The sequence below is a fragment of the Hemiscyllium ocellatum genome, unplaced genomic scaffold, assembly GCF_020745735.1.
Source record: "Hemiscyllium ocellatum isolate sHemOce1 unplaced genomic scaffold, sHemOce1.pat.X.cur. scaffold_924_pat_ctg1, whole genome shotgun sequence".
NCBI classification, from domain to species: domain Eukaryota; kingdom Metazoa; phylum Chordata; class Chondrichthyes; order Orectolobiformes; family Hemiscylliidae; genus Hemiscyllium; species Hemiscyllium ocellatum.
The window spans coordinates 1-19,406 of record NW_026869311.1 but is presented as its reverse complement, the minus strand read 5'-3'; the positions used below and the strand labels follow the sequence as shown (position 1 = coordinate 19,406).

Sequence of the window (19,406 nt, the reverse complement as noted above, 5' to 3'; positions counted from 1 at the left end):
ATGTCCTCCCAAGTGTGTCAGAACTACCACAAGGACTGTGAGGATGCTGTTAACAAGCAGATCAACCTGGAGCTCTATTCCTCCTATGTTTACCTGTCCATGGTGAGGCTTGTATTTTTTAGGTCCTATTTTTAAGTAATTATTATTCAATTGTAGCAGGTAGTTGCTTGGTCAGTGACCTGTAGTTCAGAGTGTAGTTCTGTCCCCTCCCTTGAGTAAATGTATTGAAAATAGCTGAGAACAGTCTTACCTCTACTCTGCAGCTATTATGCTCTGTTCAGAAATGCTTAAATCTGAAATTTCTGCTTGTTCCAGTGGAGAACACAAATGATCTGAATGAATATGTGCAGTCAACTTCCTAGTCTTTAATGGTAAAACAGAATGTAATTAGATGGCTTACTCCTTGTTAGGATGGGGGGAAATGAAATGTAAATGTGGAGACTGCTTTTTTTTTTCAAGGAAGCAGTAATTCCATCTGTTGCATTACTGTTTAGCAGATTCTTCACTCCCCTTTTGATGTGATCCTAATAAAGAGGGAAGAGTTCTCGAATGAGATTTTATGCTGAATAGGTTACAGCAAATATTATTGCTGTCTCTGGATTTCTAACCCATACCATTTCCTAACCTGGTCAGGCACTCACCGGGATGGCCTTTCCAATTATGGTCAAACTTTCTTGCTTAAAGATGCTACTAGGCCAATACTGTCTAACTATGAAATATCTCTAATTTGGCAGGTAGAAAATGAGCGATGAGATGTTTGCCCCTCTTGGATATGTCTGTCCTAACTTGGTCTTTTCTTTCTTCATCTATCTCCCCCCAAGTCCTCTTACTTTGACCGGGATGATGTTGCCCTGCGTCACTTTGCTGAGTTCTTCAAGGAGCAGTCCCATGAGGAACGGGAACACGCTGAGAAACTGATGGAATTCCAGAATAAACGTGGAGGCCGGGTCCTCCTGCAGGATGTCAAGGTTTGGTGTTTATTGTAGATGGACAGTAATTCTGAGAATTAAAATGCTTCATATCTGTATCTACGGTTTATTACATTAACTCTGATACCACAGTTCTCTAAATTTTAGTGTCTCGAATGCAACTGTAGAAGCCCCTATCCTTTTTCTCTCTCTCTCTCCTCCCAGAAGCCAGAGCAGGATGAGTGGGGCAATGGTCTGGAGGCAATGCAGAGAGCTCTGCAGATGGAGAAGGATGTGAACCAGAGTCTGCTGGATCTGCACAAACTCTCCTCTGGCCACACTGACCCTCATGTGAGTTCTTGGTATTTCTAACCTGTGCTTCTAGCTTCTTTAAATAGGTAAGATACTTTGCTCTTTAGTCTCAATCTCTCCCTCCATCGCAGGGGTTGACTGACATACTGGTGTTGCCAAAATCTGAGCACTTTCTGGAGGCTTGTCAGCAATCTGTGACATCACTTAATTGCCTACTCCCTGTATCAATCGGAATTTAATTCTTGAGGAAGAAAAGGTGTATTTGATCTTGACCTAATCAGTTCCCCTCTTTCCCTTCCAGCTGTGTGACTTCCTGGAGAGGCACTACTTGGATGAGCAAGTGAAGATGATCAAGAAGCTGGGAGATCACATCACCAACCTGAAGAGACTGGGAGCCCCTGAGAATGGCCTGGGAGAGTACCTGTTTGACAGGCTCACCCTGAGCTGAGTGAGACTCTGTCAAACTGCAATATGCAATTATTCTAATGTATAGTACTAAATTGTGAATTCTCATTGAACTTGAAAATAAAATCTGTGAATGACAAAACACCTTTTTTATAAAATTCAATGATTGCTTTCATATCCATGGTTCTTAGCTGCATGACATGTGAGACCTTTAACTTGCTTTGAACTATTTTTCTTAATCACCCTTTTCAGACATCGTTACACATGTGGAGCAGGTAGGTCTTGTATCAGGGAAGGGACACTACCACTGCACCACAACAGCCTGTTTAAACATTCTTCTGGAGTTTCTTGTCCTCCTTTAGACTTTGGTGGTTAATCATCCTCCTGAGTGTCATCTTAATGAAAATTGCAGCAACATACAACAGCTGTCTCATGGGGTTTTTAATCATTGTAGATAAATAGCTGAAGCTGTCAAATATTAAACACCATATTGGTGAAACAGATAATGTCATTGGGAATGAAATCTGTGGCCTTAGATGTAAATGCAAGTTTATATTTATTATTAAACAACTTCCTGCACTCTACATTCAAGGATGATGCCCTCTGAGCATGTGGCAAAGCAGAAAGAATGGACTGCTGTCCTGAAATGATGCATGTGTTGTGGTTCTGTTCGTCGAGCTGGAAGTTTTTGTTGCAAACGTTTCATCCCCTGGCTAGGAGACATCATCAGTGCTCTGGAGCCTCCTGCGAAGCGCTTCTTTGATGTTTCGTCTGGTCTTTATAGTGGTCTGTCCTTGCCGCTTCCGGGTGTCAGTTTCAGCTGTCCGCTGTAGTGGTTGGTATATTGGGTCCTGGTCGATGTGTTTGATGGAGTTTGTGGATGAATGCCATGCCTCTAGGAATTCCCTGGCTGTTCTCTGTCTGGCTTGCCCTATGATAGTAGTGTTTTTCCAGTCGAATTCATGTTGCTTGTTGTCTGTGTGTGGCTACTAGGGATAGCTGGCCGTGTCATTTCGTGGCTAGTTGATGTTCATGTATGCGGATTGTTAGCTGTCTTCCTGTTTGTCCTATATAGTGTTTTGTGCAGTCCTTGCATGGTATTTTGTAAACTACATTAGTTTTGCTCATGTTGGGTATCGGCTCCTTTGTTCTAGTGAGTTGTCTGAGCGTGGCTGTTGGTTTGTGTGCCGTTATGAGTCCTAAGGGTCGCAGTAGTCTGGCTGTCAGTTCTGAAACGCTCCTGATGTATGGTAGTGTGGCTAGTCCTTTTGGTTGTGGCATGTCCACGTTCCGTGGTCTATCTCTTAGGCATCTGTTGATAAAGTTGCGCGGGTATCCGTTTTTGGCAAATACCTTGTATAGGTATGCATGTGTTCATATTTTTAATATCCTACCTCAAATCCAATAGCTGTCTCTTTTTATAGAAGGAGAAAGGATGGATAGTAGCAATCCTGTGAAACACAACAACAATAGAAATAACATTCACTGAATAGAAGCATCCCACCACTCTACTGTCCATCTCCACAACATGATTGGTTTACAGATTGGGTAGTGGATCTAGTACAGATCAATATCCTTCAACTGCTGTGATCAATATCAGGGACCCTTAGCTGAGGTGAACCAGTTCTTCAGGTATCATTGTATTCAACACTGTGTACAGGGAGAAATATCCATTGCCAAACTTGTCAAATACTGAGATGAATTGGGGAGCTCTGATTCTGGACAGCTGATGCTATCAGTTTGCAGAAAATCAATGCAACTAAAATCAATTTCATTGCTGATGAGATAATGGAGGGAGGGGTGGGAGTGGGGGGAATGTGTGTACATGGAATAGGAAGATACCTTTTGGATGTGGGGTTGGGATTCAGGAAGAGCGAAGGAGGCAGGGAGTGTGGCTGCTAACTTTGACAAAATTTGTCTCTCTCTCTCTCTCTCTCTCTCTCTCTCTCTCTCTCTCTCTCTCTCTCTCTCTCCTCTCTCTCTCTCTCTCTCTCTCTCTCTCTCTCTCTCTCTCTCTCTCTCTCTCTCTCTCTCTCCTAGCAATCTCTGCATGGGCTTCAAGTTTCACATTTATAGATCGATCTAGATGAAGGGGAATAAAGATGTATGCCCACGTTTCTGGGTGATAAAGTAAGTGGTGTGGCTGGGAGCAGAAAGTTTGCAACAAGACATTGTAAAAATGAATGAGTAAACACTAACAGACAGGACTCAATGTGAGGAAGAGTGAGGCTTTCTGTTGGGAAGTCCTAATTTAACTGGGCATGATGTAGATATAGATGTTGTTCTGATTAAGCAACATCCTTATGGGCATAACAACTGAAAGTTGGCACAGGTTTAGAAGGAACTAGGGCACGTGCTCCAAACTGGCATAATCAAAGTGAGTTAGAGTGATTGGAGCTCACCCATAGTCATGGTGACAAAGCCAGATAATACCCAATGGTTATGTGTGGACTATAACAAAATCAACGCTGTTACAGAGATTGATGCATATCCACGGTTGGAGGACTGTGTCAAAAAAGTGGAGCAAGCAACTTACATTTCTAAGTCAGACTTGCTCAGAGGCTACCTGCAAGTACCCCTGTCAGAGAGAGCAAAGGCAATTTTGGCTTTCATAATGCCAGATGGACAATATCAGTTCAAAGTCATGCCACTTAGTATGAAAAATGCTCCAGCCACATTTCAGAGACTGACTAATAAGGCCATTGCCAGATGACCCAACTGTGTGACGCATATTGATGACCTGGTGATTTTCAGTTACTTCTGGAAGGAACATTTATCGGACTTGGTCGGTCGACTTCAGAAGGTGGTAAACCAGGCTAAAAGTGAATTTGCCAAAGTCCAAGTCACCTTCCTGGGCCATGTTATTGGACATGGACAAATGGCCCCATGGGATGTGAAAACAAAAGAAGTTGGGGAACTTCCCACACCGTTGACGAAAAAAGCTGGACTACCGTTCCTGGGGGTTGAATGGATTTTACTGAAAGTTTGTGCTGAACTTTAGCAGTGTGGCTGCTCCATTAGCTGAGTTGTTTAAAAAAAGAGCAAGAAGTTTCAGTGGACAGCAGACTGACAGCCTAAACACTGTGTTAACCATCGCCCCAGTATTAGCCACAGCGGATTATACGAAGCTTTTCAAAGTGGTTATTGATGTCAGTGATGTGGGTATCGGTGCAGTGCTCCTGCAGGAAGATGATGAGGCAATAGAAAGACCCAGTAGGTATTGTTGGGGTAGTTGTACTAGTGGGGTGGGCACACTAGATCTAGGGAGGGAAAAAAACTATAACTGTAACAAGTGCTTCTAATACCGGGCCTGAAATGGTTCAACTATCATGATCACTGAACTAGAAACTGCTGGCCTCCTAATCTGATCAGAGGCTAGCTGATAGACGGCCTATTAATTGTACCTCTGGAATTTGTAACTGGTAGACATTGTTAATTGGATTATTTGAGGTGTCAATTGAACCATCAAAACTACTCACTTAAATGGTAATGAACTATTGTTTCTGGTAAACCACTAATTAAATAAGCGGGACCAGTGGCCCCACAATGTCTACGGGACTGCCCGCTCCGAGGCAAACGGACAGACAGCTCAAACCATCCAACCAGAGAGCGGAACGCTTTGCCCGGGAACGAGTAGCCAACAGGAAGGCCAGACGTGGACACCTGACCGGGAACACTGGCCAGCGAGGGGTATAACTGGGGCGAATTTGAGCAGAGGGGTTAGAACGCCTTCTCCAACGAATTGCATGCTGTAGAATTCGTTGTACAGTTTGCCAGTTTTGATTCTGTAAAATAAACGGTGCTCTGCTCCAAACTAAAGAAGCTGGTGCGGTCTCTCCTTCCAAAGAACTCGCAAAGACTGGAACCCCGAGGTTCCGGCCTAACATCTGGTGAGCCTGACGCGGGAAGGGAAAGAGACCACGGCAAGTTGGCCACGTTGGTGGATCAGGGGGCAGACAACCTTCGGCCGAAACCTTCTAAGGTGAGGAAGCGCCTGTTAAACCTAAGGCTTCCAGTAGTTACATTTCTTTAGTTAGTTTCTTGTCTGCTCTCTGACCCTCACCAACCCAAAAAACTGATCAGTTTGGCAGCAGCATCGCAGAATCCTGACTGGTAAGCTACCACTAACCTTTTAATTTGTAACTGGTTTGATTTTGCATGGCTTTCGGAGCTGAGCGCGCCCCTGTTGTTTGATTTCACGTGGCTTTTGGAGCTGAGCGCGCCCCTTGTTGTCAGTCTAATCCGCGTGACTTTCGGAGCTGAGTGCGTCCCTTGTTGCCTGTTTAATCCGCGTGGCTTTCGGAGCCGAGCGCGTCCCTTGTTGCCTGTTTAATCCGCATGGCTTTCGGAGCCGAGCACATCCCTTGTTGCCTGTTTAATCCGCGTGGCTTTCGGAGCCGAGCGCGTCCCTTGTTGCCTGTTTAATCCGCGTGGCTTTCGGAGCCGAGCGCGTCCCTTGTTGCCTGTTTAATCCGCGTGGCTTTCGGAGCCGAGCGCGTCCCTTGTTGCCTTTTATTCGCGTGGCTTTCGGAGCCGAGCGCGTCCCTGAGATTACCTATTGCAGTGCTGACCATACTTGACTGCTTGGATCCACGTTACAAAGCACTTAAGACCGACGAATCTTGCTATACACACTTGCTGCTAGCATCTACCAAACCCCGGGGTGACAGAGGTCGGATCTCATCTTCTGAACAGGGTTATCCGCACAGACGTCTGCCTTAGACCGGTTGTTAAGAGCAGAGATCTGCCACGCGAAGGTCAGGCTTTGAAAGATGCTCTGTTTTTATCACGGTTCCCATCAGGGGAGATCCGACATGGGGGACCTGATCTCGGACCGCCGAGGCTGTAACGCCTCGGAGCATGTTACTAAGACAGAGGGCAGGGGACTGCGACAGGCCGAGACGGGGATGCGGAGACACCGACAGTATGCGTGGCTTGGCATGTATGCGGGTGACAACCAGTGTGGGGCCGGCCCAGTGAGAGAGAAAGAGTGAGTGCTGTGATTTTGACGGACGTGGCGAACGGGAGTGTTGCAGGAACACTTACTCCCAGGTCTGGACCTGCTAGACCGCGTCGGCAGCGAGGCATCGGGGTGCAGCGGACCTGCACCGGCAGCCCCTGAGAGAGAGAGAGCGTGGAAAGCTGTCCAGCAAACAGGAGCAGATCTGCAGCTCTGCGAGTATGTGAGTTTTGTTCCCTGGATTTAACGGGCTGGGATTTATCTCTGTGGACTCACATTGATTTTTAGGGTTAATGACTTCTGTCCTCCCAACATTGTGTACTGTCCCACTATCATTTTTAATTACTCTTTTACTTGAAAAGGTAGAGATGGGTACAGAGAGGTGACAGAGTAAGGGATGGTGGAGCATTTAATTGTTGGACCATTACGGTTGTGCCGTCCCAAGACGGTAAATCCCGGGGTGTCCCGGGGTCAGCTTGGTTCTGGCGGGTCAACTTACTTTTGGCGGGTTTGCTCAGTTTTGGCGCGAATGCTCAGTTTGGGCGGGGTCCGTTTAGTTTTGGCGCGAATGCTCACTCTTGGCGGGATTGCTCACTCTGGGAGGGGCTACTCGTTTTCAGGGGTCTGCGACCCTAACAGGTCGACCACTAAGCCACCACTACATCGGAGGGACACGTAGGCGCGATTGTCCTGGTCCAGGGGATAATCTGATGGGAAGGTCTTCTTAAATTATCATGATGATGACATGAATCCTGCTTCTAACTACATCTTATTCGACAGGCTGTACCCTTTTTTTTATTACTTTTAAATAGAAAATACCGAACAACAACATGCGCAGTGCAGCATTACCATACGGTGGCACAGAGGCCACTACTACTCGCCCCTTTTAAAGTGGTTTTCATGCGACCGCTGTTTGCCCGGCATTACCGAAGCCGGCATTAGGCTCTGACATCCCCCAGCCCACTTATTTTTGCCTATTCCTCCTTTTTTCCCGGTGGCCGCAGATCTCAGGTCTCCAACCGGGACCTGCGACTCAGCAGACAGTAAAGGGTTTGGCCTAGCTCATTCATCTTTTTTCCTCGCGACCAGTCACTCATTTTTGTCCGCCGACATGGGTGCTTCAGCCATTTTTTCCACTCCCATGCTCACAGATTCTTTAATGAGATGGGGGCACTCATTCATCTTTCCGCCTATGTCCTCCAATTTTTTGCTGACCTATCTTACACACCCATTTCATCCTTTCTCTCAGATCCACAGATTTTCCCTTACGCTAAAGTGTTATGTGCGCTCATTCATCTTTTCATTACAATCACATGCGCGCTCTTTTCGTCTTTTTACGAGTATATGCGCACTTATTTCGTACTATTATTCGTCCTCCTCCTAAAGGTTGGGGCTAGGGAGGGTAGTGCCATTGCTGCAACAGACACTGCCAGCTCCAGTCCCCAAACGGTTATTCACAGCCATGCGGGGTGCAGCTAGCAACAGCAGGGCTACCTGTCTGAAGCTACATTCTTTGATAATTAGATCATAGAGCCTGTAACTGCCAGCCAGTATCAAATTGTCCCATTGAAATCTTATTCCGACTTCTATTGCCGTATGTAGTGCCCCATCCTACACCCCTGCTCACCCTTTATTTCCACTCGATGTTCTCTGTCGGATCTGAGGTCGTTTCTATCGTCATTTTCTATCTTTCACTCATCTTCTTGAAGCATTGAATTCAACTAGTGTCCGCAGGCCTGAAATTCCGCTGGTCTCCGAGTGTCATCCCCTTTTTTAGGTCTTATACTCCCTGAGGTTTTCTACCAGGTCACAGTAACTCATCTTCTGGCCTCATCTCTCCATCAAAAGCTTTTCACTCACTGTGCTCCTGCTGCTGTACTCTGCGTCTCATCCCTTTTTCCCAGTATTACGCTCCCTGAGGTTTGCTACCAGGATTCGTTACATGACCCCCGAAGGATAAACGGGGCCACAGTCACTTTAAACCTGAAGGTTCCGGACCCCGCTGTTGCACTGCAGGCGCTCACGCCTGCCTGTCATTTTTTCTCTGTCACAGACCTGGCCTGCGTTTTCTTTTGCCTTTCCGCTGCGCCTACACTATCCGGAGCGTTTTTGCCTTCACCTGTGCTTGAAAGCGCCATACATACAATCGCCTCCCACAGGGGTAGAGAGCCTTGGCCTCGTCCTTATCATTCCCCTACTGTCCGCGGCCCCTGCTGCTGCCCCGCAGAGTTCACAAGCCCCGACGGGGGTACACCCCCTTGCAGCATAAAACGACACTCGAATAGTCACGGGAGCCCACCTCCAGGGCGAACTTGTGCAGGGGGGTGTGAGCTCACCTCCCCGCCTGACACTACCTCCTCAGAGGACGAGGGTGAGATCCTGGGGGGTTTGTGCTGTTATTCTTCTTGTCAATACGTTATGCTTATCTTTACACTTTCTTTCATGTTCCTACAATAGACCCTTTTACCGGGCTTGGGACGTCTGGGTCGCTACGCTTTCCTGCTACCAGATTCTGACCGCTAGATTTGATTTTATACCTACTTGTCTGTATCTTAGGCGGTCACGGTGGCCATGCTCTGTTCTCACCCATTTGTCCCTGACTGACTGCCAAGTGTGAATAGCCTAGCAATGCACACGTTGCAACAACTTTTGTCTGTAGCATAGGGATCGAAGCTCAGCTCTTGCCCATATCCTTCAGTCTCTTCAACTGCGAGTAGTTGTTTCCAATTCACCTGTTCATACCTCCTGCAAGGCGCAGATTCGCGCTGAAAACGGCAGGGTCACCAGGTTCCTTTATGATTCTTTTCCCCGGGTAACTCTTAAGGCCTCCTACTACCTACAAACTTTGCCTTACACAGAGGACAGTGCTACACAAAGGATTTCTGTCCTGACCTGTATAGATTGTACTCACAACTCGTTACCCGTGTCATTCACCATGTGCGCGAACTAAATGATTACTCCTCTTTTTCTGGCCGGTAGGCAACGGACTGTATTCCTCTACCAGGTAATACTTCCTATTTCCTGCAGAGCATGACTTCAAACTTCCCTTTTTCCATTTCAGCTGCACTTCACCTGAAATATTCCACCTTCTGGAACTCAGTCGCTGCATTGGTAATTCGCATGTGATTGCTGGATGTTGATGCAGCAAACTCTCTTGTGAAATTCTATCATTCTCTATACTCCTCGTCACGATTTAAACAAAAAACATGTGTTTTCCGGCGACCTACCCCCACATCGGAGTGCAGGTTGGGGAAACACTGCTTTCCACCCGCTAGTAAACTTCACTTGTTTCACCAAGCCCGGACGGCTTACCCAGGGATACTCACGGGCTGCCAAGCGGCAGCATTAACGGTGAGTCGCGCAGATTTGTGGTGAAATTGTGGGGGGCAGATTCGGTACAATTGGTTGCCCCTGAACTGGGAAGGGACTTGTGTTCTGCGCGCCCTCAGTATTCCACTCTTTGTCTCTGCACCATAGGAGCTGACATCCTCTGCGGATTAGGACACTCTACTCATACCCTTCTTACAGGAGTATTCAGAGGGATGTTACATGCATCTCAACTTACGTATTTTTTACTCTTACTCATTTGAATTACCCTTCATTCTCTGGCTTTTATCACGTTAAATAAGCTACAAGGATACCAGAAGCTTCCCTGAGAAGATCATGTTACACATCCATAAATATCACAGTCAAAAAGGGGGGCGCAAGCTCTAGCTAACAACACTCACACATCCACTCACTAACAATCAGATGATTTCGAGCTAGAACAGTGTTAACCTCTCTGCTAGCTGAGCAGCCCCTTGTGGCTCTCACTCTCTGTTTCACACAGATACGACGTCCGATATGCCCGCAGCACCTGCGCACTCTCTTTTGGCTATGACACACGGCCCTTCACACACACAGATTCTTGCATACACAAGGATTATACTTGCACCTCTCGTTCTGTATCTCGTTCAGGGGGACAAGTCCCCTCAGGCAAACAGTCCAATTTCGTCCCACCGCAAATCTCCTAATTGCCCAGAGTTTTACATTACTCACCAGGGTCCCCGTGACAAAGGCCCCCTCTCCATAATCATCACCATCCCTTATACTGAACGGGCTGAAAACACATGGGGCAACGCATGTGAGAGTTGCCCAAGGCAGTAAGTCCGTTCACAACCGCTGGTGGGCCCCTGACTGCGGTAACATATGGAAAACTTGGGTGCAGGGTCTGAAGGGAGGATGACAATAACTGGCACCATTTCCCCCATTGCCCCAGGTCATGGAGGCCAAACGTTGCCCTGAATTCAATTCAGGAGACTGAGCCCGACAAGGACGTGGGAAATGAGGGGGCGTAACAGAGCCCTGCTTTGCCTAGGTCTCTGCGTAATGTTAGGGTCATTGTCCGTCAACACCGAACGAGGTCTGTCCTGTGATATCTTTGCTGGTATTTTGGGAATGCTTCTGGCTCTCTAACGTCTTCATTGACCCTTGTCCTGAGTGATCCACCTTGTTCATCATGGATTCCGCTGCGAGCAGGCGGGTAGTCGTAAAAGTAAGATTGTGCTCGTCGTTGATGTTTTACGTGCATTTTGTCTAAATTTGACTTCAACCTTGGCCCTGGGGAACCCACCTGGGATAATGAGTTCGAATCCCCTCTTGACATCACCTCCCAGCTGGACGAGGGGGAGATTATTGCGGGTCGTGAGGAAGGGTGTAGCCCGCTAAAGGGGGCCGTTGCTAATAGACCAACCGTCCAAGCGCCTCTCCTCGCCACTAGTGTGGGGGAGGAGAATTATGTCCCCTGGTCACATAGCGACTTTTGAGAGAGAAACCTGCCATGAGATAATTTAGGACCACGGACAGACGAGACGGCCTCGTTTGACCTTTTCTGAAATCTTATACGGCGGTCCCCACCAGATAGCTTCCCCACCACCCTCTCCCTGGACGCATGGGGACCCTCAGGCTAAAACACGGGCAGGGCGTACATGAATATCTGGGAAGAGCAGGGAACAATACGCCCTTTTTGCTGATGTTACCCATGCTTTCGGAGTTGCCTTTGTGTTTTTAAATTACCTCTCAACAATATTTACGAACAGCTCGGGGTTCTCCCCTACGTGCGAGTTATGCTGCGCGCCCTGGGAGATTGGGGGCCCCCTGTGCCATGTCTTTTCGTAACCACACAGTGGAAATTTAGCTGCTCTATTGTCCTGTTGCCACGGGTCACCCATACTGCAGCAGAGCTGACCCTGTATGTTCGTGATCTCACACCCGACAACTTTCTGGTTTGTCATTTACATAGTGTACACGCTGCAGTTGTTACAGTTCCTGCGCGATGCGTGGTGCATTCACCCATGTCCAGCTCATCTGAACTGATTACCTACTTTATATTCCTCCTGTTTTTCGGTTTGCCTCCTAAGGAAGTAACCTGCGCATACGACAATCTGTTTTAATCACCTGTGGTGACAGTGGACATAGTTTGCCTTCCCCTATACAGTGTACTTATTTCTTCCCTTTTAACTGTTGCCAATCCTTTGACCCCCTCTAGGGGGTCACCCTATTTTTTCGGTAGAGCTCTTGGCCGGATATTTTTACTTTTCAACATTGTTTATTTCATGTGCATGACGACGTTTTTGCGCCTGCAGCTGCTAGTGCAGATGCACGGCAAGCTATAACCGAGACTCGTACTATCTTGCATTTTCATCATTGTCCCGGAATTTATCTGCCCTGTATAGTGCTATTTCCCAATTGGCCGCAGCCTTTCCTACTGAATGTCTTCCACAGCCTGCGCACGTTTGCTTTTTACCTTTTTCTGATTAAGAAATGCTGCTACTTGGTATCTTTTTGCGTGACTGCTTTTCCGCAGTTACCTCTCCCAATACTGAATCAGTGGGGTGGTTGCATTTTTCGCTTTTTTCTGACTCTTTAAAAATAAGACGAACAATTCCCCTACAGGATGATCTATTTCCCCCTGTTTCAATTGCCTTTTGTGGCAGCCAGTGGTCAGGGACCTTTTTTCTCTCTGATTGGAGTTCACAAATTGCTCTGCACTCCTTTGTACAAGGTACTATTTCTTCTTTTTACACGGAACCACTCCTTTTACCTCACACTGGGATCACTCTATTTTTTTAGGTGACAGCTTCGTACAGGTCCATGGGCTGTGAGAAAGGTTAGGGGTTAGGCCTACCTTCACTTTTTTTTTCTTTCTCTCTCATTGTCTTGATTGATATCTGGTTTCTCCAGTTCTGTTGCACAACTGGGTGGGGGGCAGTCTTAGTGAATGCATTGGACATTTCGCACTGGCCCCTTCTTCCTTTTACTAGATGAGACTTCACATCCAGAAGTACTGGCATAGTGATGTCCGTTGAGTCTAATAGCAAGGAGCTTTTCCAGATCAGCTCACCCAATGGCTCCGCCTTCACAGGAATGTGCTAATGGCAGTTGTTAAATACAATGCTTTTATTTCCCATACTAGTAGGATGTTTTCTGGCTCACCTCACCAAATGTCACCCTGGGGAGGGCAGGACTCTTTTCACCACATTTCTGCAGCCCCATCTCTCTGGTCTAAATGTAATGTGGTATCATTACTTTTTAACCGAACCCCCCATACGCTGGGCTCTGCACTCCTCAACAGATGCCTGCGCCGCCACCAACTCTGAGTACACGACAGCCTGCGTGTGATCTCCTACAAACATGCAGGGACATATGGAATACATGCAGTGGGGTGACTTCCATTCATGAACCGTGGAGCCGGTCTTCCGTAATCTCCAGTGCTTCCCGGTTGGCTTCAGCTGGTCTCGAGGGCCACTGAACACGCTATTGAGCCGGTTGCCACTGCCTGTGTCCGTTCTTGATGGCGGTGAAACGGATGCCGATATCTACAATTCAATGCAGTACGACTGGTTAGCCAATGACGGGTAAGATCCCTCGGGCGAGGGACAACCTAAGCCAGGCACAGACGCGCATTGACATCGGAACTGGTGGCCCACGTTCGTCATGATTTAATAAGATCTCTGGCCTCTGTCTTCCATGTCGGACGTCTGGACGGAGCTGCTGGCCTGTGGAGCATTCTGATCTGCGGGAACACCGGGGCACAGTACACTTTCTCACTGGGTTTCCGCTCGCTAGCAGGTACCTAACTGCTGCTAGTGTTCTAATTCACAATTCACAGAACATGTTTACACTTGGGTACCCTTTGGACTACAGACTTGCGTTCTGCGGACACCTTACTTATTTTAATTCCTCCACTCCAAATCTCTTGCGACTGTTATGTACTCGTGTACAGTGCTCTGTTTGTCTTTTTGCCATGTTTTTTGCCATGCTTGATTAATTCTGTGCTTTTGTCCTTTCAGCAGAAGCCTGCCGGAGTTGTTTTATCTATTAACTTAGATTTGCATGTAGTTTTAATTATCTATTTGTAAATTGTGTTGCGGCATGTTGCGTAGGGCACCCTTCATCCCAACATGACTGTCTCCCTAGAACCGGTGATTCTGGTCAAGACAACGTGCTCGGGTACGACAAAGGGACATCTGTGGGGGTGTCTGCCGGCACACCAGACCCCGGTCACCTCGTGGTGTTGCGTTTCTTACGGCATGGGGTGGTGTGGCCTCAATAGAGGCCAAGGGAGGGAATGTTGGGGTAGTTGTACTAGTGGGGTGGGCACACTAGATCTAGGGAGGGTAAAAACTATAACTGTAACAAGTGCTTCTAACACCGGGCCTGAAATGGTTAAACTATCATGATCACTGAACTGGAAACTGCTGGCCTCCTAATCTGATCAGAGGCTAGCTGATAGACAGCCTATTAATTGTACCTCTGGAATTTGTAACTGGTAGACATTGTTAATTGGATTATTTGAGGTGTCAATTGAACCATCAAAACTACTCACTTAAATGGTAATGAACTATTGTTTCTGGTAAACCACTAATTAAATAAGCGGGACCAGTGGCCCCACAATGTCTACGGGACTGCCCGCTCCGAGGCAAACGGACAGACAGCTCAAACCATCCAACCAGAGAGCGGAACGCTTTGCCCGGGAACGAGTAACCAACAGGAAGGCCAGACGTGGACACCTGACCGGGAACACTGGCCAGCGAGGGGTATAACTGGGGCGAATTTGAGCAGAGGGGTTAGAACGCCTTCTCCAACGAATTGCATGCTGTAGAATTCGTTGTACAGTTTGCCAGTTTTGATTCTGTAAAATAAACGGTGCTCTGCTCCAAACTAAAGAAGCTGGTGCGGTCTCTCCTTCCAAAGAACTCGCAAAGACTGGAACCCCGAGGTTCCGGCCTAACAGTATTTTTCCAGCAAGTTGGACATTCATCAACAGAAATATTCAACGGTGGAGCAAGAGACTTTAAGCTTGGTGTTGGCATTACAATATTTCAGTGTCTATAGTACCAGCAATGCATCTGAGTCAATTGTATTCACTGATCATACCCTGGTGACATTTGTGGAAAAATTTAAGGACAAAAATGCCAGACTGTTTAGATGGACAAAGCTGGTTTCTTTTTTCTAAAAGCTGTCCCTTTTCTCAAAGCTATTATGTCCTTGGTTTTTTTTTAGAGTGGTAATACACTGCTCTCAGTGCTGGTTTGGGACAGAGATGAAAGGGTATTGAGAGGCCTTTTGTTTATATATAAACAGATGAGCCTTTAGGCCAAAGTGGTCATGTTTTAGAAGTGACCTGTATAATGAAAGGGGAGTGGTCAGCTCTCGAGCTGAGCAGTTTAGTTCAGTCCAGAACCGTTTTGGGAGTTAAAAATGAGCTGTGTGCAAAGTCTCTCTTCTGCCTTCTAACTTCAACCTGTAAGCATCTGACCCTTTTTTGTGCTGTGTGTTAAAGTGGGTTTGCTTATTCGGACTGTCGTGTATATTTGAATTAAGACTAGTTTGGATAGACTGAGTTCTGTAGGCGTTCTTTATTCTGTTCTTCATGTTTCATTGTGTAATTTTGTGAATAAATTTTTTGTCTGTTTTAAACCTGGTAGTCAATCTCGCTAACTTAATCCGGGTAATCTTCACTGGATACTTACCGAAACAAATTACAAAGTTATGGTCTGGGATACCTGCTTAAGAATGGTTTGAGTGGTCTGGCCTAGTCCATAACAAATGGATAGACAGAAAAATGCCTGAACTACAAAGAGCTCGATGTTTGAGTCACACAGTCTCTCAGCACAGATGAGGTCCTTCCTTCCATTGGGTCTGTGCTGACCTGTCTACATTAGTCCCACTTTCCAGCACTTAGTCCATGGACTTAATATAATGTCACTTCAAGTGTTCCTCCGTGTACTTTTTAAAGGTTGTGGGGTTCCCATCTCTACGCCCCTGCCTGGCAGCCCACCCACCCTCCAGGTGACAAATGCTTTCTTCGACCTGTCCTGCCTTTCACCTTTAAATGATGCCCCCTCAGGTTATGCATCTGACAGTTCTGTTACAGTTTTATTAAATGCCAGTGAGTACACATCTACAATATTGTATTCAGTCCTGATCTATTCATCTCTGAGGGAATGCAGCACCAATTCACTGGGGTGACGGCAGGGTTAAAAATGAGGACCATTTGCATTGAAGATACAATTCAGATCCTTAGACAGAACCTTCCAAATCCACACCCACTTCCATCTAGAAAGACAAGGACACCAGATACATTGGAACACCACCCACAAGGCTCCCTCCAAGCCATTCACCATCTTGCCTTAGAAATATATCACCGTTCCTCAGTGTCACTGGGTCAAAGTCTTGGAATTCCCTCCCTCAGTATAAAGGGTGTCCCCACACACCACGGACTGCAACAGTTCAAAAAGGCAGCTCACCCCTAACTTCTCAAGGGACAACGAGGGATGGGCATTAAATGCTGACCCAGCCAGTGAGGCCAATGACAGAATTTTAAACATTTTTGTGTTTCCATGAGTACAAAAAAAGCAAATAATTATAATTAAGATTTGAAGGTGATTAATTGATTTGATCAGGTCAATGGAGAAAATTGGTTTCTTTGAGTGGGATATTTCCAGACTTGAGGGGACTATCAGGGGAGCAGCAGATCCTGAAGGTGAGAGCCCATCCATGAGGGATGGTGTTCAGAAACACTTTCACACACACACACACACACACACACACACAACTGAAAATGTAAGGCCTGCTCTCCCAGCACCTTGGGAACCAATTGAAAATTTCCGTCGGGGATTGTTGGCTGTAGTTAAGTAAATGGGTGAAGGGATAGTTAAAGCAATGTGGAAACAGGGTAAGAGTGATGTCAGAAAAAGAAATTTACACAGAGAGTAGTTAGGGTATGAAAAGTGCTTCCTGGAAATGTGGGGGAGGCAGGTTCAATTGAAAAGTTGAAGACATTGGGTTTTCTTCTGGGACAGTAGCGATGTGCAAGGATATGGAGAAAAGGCAAGAGATGAGCACAATCGAGCTGGTGCAGGCACCATGGGCCGAATGGCCTCCTTTGGCACTTTAATGTTTTTATATTCAGTTGTGGGACCTGGGTGTCAGTGGGCTGTCCCAGCATGTATTCCCCGTCCCTCTACACCCCCTTGAGAAGGTGGGGGTGAGCTGCCTTCTTGAATCGTTGCAGTCCATGTGCTGTAGGTTGACCCACAATGCCCTTAGGGAGGGAATTCCAGGGTTTTGACCCAGTGACATTGAAGGGACAGCATATATTTCCAAGCCAGGATGGTGGGTATCTTGGAGGGGAACTTGTGGATGGTGTTCCCATGTATCTGTTGCCCTTGTCCTTCTAGATAGAAGTGGTCATGAATTTGGAAGGTGCTGTCCAAAGATCTTTGGTAAATTTGCATTGAAATTCTTTGATTTTGTGATCTGGTAGAAGGTGGGTGATATGGAACTGAGATGCAAACCAGCCGAGATGTGGTTAAACAGTGAAACAGGTTAGAGGGCTTGGATGGTTTCCTCCTGATCCCATGGTCCCAAATTGTTAAAAAGCTGGTTACTTTTCCCTCTCTCTAATTAATACCTGGATTCACAAGAGATTCCTTATTGGTAATCGCCAATAGCCAATCATTATTGGTGATAACATTTCCTGTTGGAATGCAGGATTCCCATTGGTATAAATACTAGGCTCATAGTAGCTAGAATTAGCTTGTGTTTTTGAGTTTGCCTTCTGTTAGTAAGTGTGAAGATGGCCTCCCAAGTGTGTCAGAACTACCACAAGGACTGTGAGGATGCTGTTAACAAGCTGATCAACCTGGAGCTCTATTCCTCCTATGTTTACCTCTCCATGGTGAGACTTGTATATTTTGGGTCCTTTTTTAAAAAATGGTTATTAATTCAGTGCATTCTAAGAAAGTGGTTGCTTAGTCAGTGACCTGTAGTTTAGTGTATATTTCTGTTATCTTCCTGAGAGAGAATACTGAAAATAGCTAAGAACAATCTTATCTCTACTGTTTTGCAATATTTCTGTTCATTGAAGTGGTGACTGGTAATGGTATTAATGAATACATGTAGTCAAATTCCTGGTCTTAATGGTAAAACTGAATGTAATTACGTGGCTTGCTCCCTTTTTTAGGAAGGGGTGAATTCACATGTAAATGCTGAGAGTGCTTTTTGCAAAGAAGTAGTAATTCTATCTATTTAAACTACTGTCTAGCAGAGTCTTCACTCCCTTTTTGAGGTGACCCTGATAATGAGGAAGAGTTCTCTAGAATGAGATTGTTTGCTGAATAGGTTACAGCAAATATTATTGCTGACTCTGGATTTCTAACCCACTTACTAACCTGATCAGGCACACTCAGGGATGGCCTTTCCAATGTGTTCAAGCTGTTTTCTTAAAGAAGTTCCTCAGCCAATACCTTAAGTTTGAAGTGTCTCTAATTTTGAAGGCAGGTAGAGAATTAGCAATGAGCTGTTTGTCCCCTTTTGAATTCCTGAGTCAGATCTAGGCCTGTCTTGTCTTGATTTTCCTCCTCCCCAGTCCGCTTGCTTTGACCGGGATGATGTTGCCCTGCGTCACTTTGCTGAGTTCTTCAAGGAGCAGTCCCATGAGGAACGGGAACACGCTGAGAAACTGATGGAATTCCAGAATAAACGTGGAGGCAGGATCCTCCTGCAGGATGTCAAGGTAGGGGCTACATCCTATATTATAACAAACAGTATCTGTCATATTTATACCATTTTAAGTCCTTTGGAGTAAGACGATATGGACACTAGTTCAGAGTTACCTTTTGCTTTACTCCGTTGCACATTGGTTCCCTTTTCACATTGACGGAAACATTTCTGGTTTTCCCCTCCAGAAGCCAGAGCAGGATGAGTGGGGCAATGGTCTGGAGGCAATGCAGAGAGCTCTGCAGATGGAGAAGGATGTGAACCAGAGTCTGCTGGATCTGCACAAACTCTCCTCCAGCCACATGGACCCTCATGTGAGTTCCTGATGGCTGAATTTTCAGTGGTGTTGAAGGTGATGTTGGACCCTGCACTCCATGTTGGTCTAGGGCTGTGTGGCTTGTGTTTAACAGCAAATGTTGTTGCCTCAGTTATCGATCTGATCCTGGTGGGTTTTTGGTTTGTTTGGTATCTGGGGTATAAATAATGGGATCAGTTCTCCATTAAATGGAATGAGCTTAGCACTTGCATGCAAGTCCCGTTGGTGCTGCCTTCTAGAGTAGTTGTAGCTGAGAAGGCAGTTTTAACGTGTTCTTGTAAATAGCCAGCTGTTCCATCAATCCCTAACAAACTAATTCACTCTTGTCTGTCTGATCCAATACTCAATATCTCTTTCCTTCCAGCTGTGTGACTTCCTGGAGAGGCACTACTTGGATGAGCAAGTGAAGATGATCAAGAAGCTGGGAGATCACATCACCAACCTGAAGAGACTGGGAGCC

At 46.3% G+C, this 19,406-nt stretch overlaps 1 protein-coding gene across 1 annotated transcript; it reads left to right on the top strand.

Moving 5' to 3' along the window:
* LOC132814784 (ferritin, heavy subunit-like) lies at positions 1-19,403 on the top strand (the record flags this gene model as incomplete). Its single annotated transcript, XM_060823571.1, has 6 exons — positions 1-102; positions 822-968; positions 1,134-1,259; positions 18,500-18,646; positions 18,819-18,944; positions 19,311-19,403. Coding segments are annotated over exons 1-6 (741 nt in total), but the record flags the coding sequence as incomplete, so codon positions are not given.
* Positions 19,404-19,406: the final 3 nt, after the last annotated feature.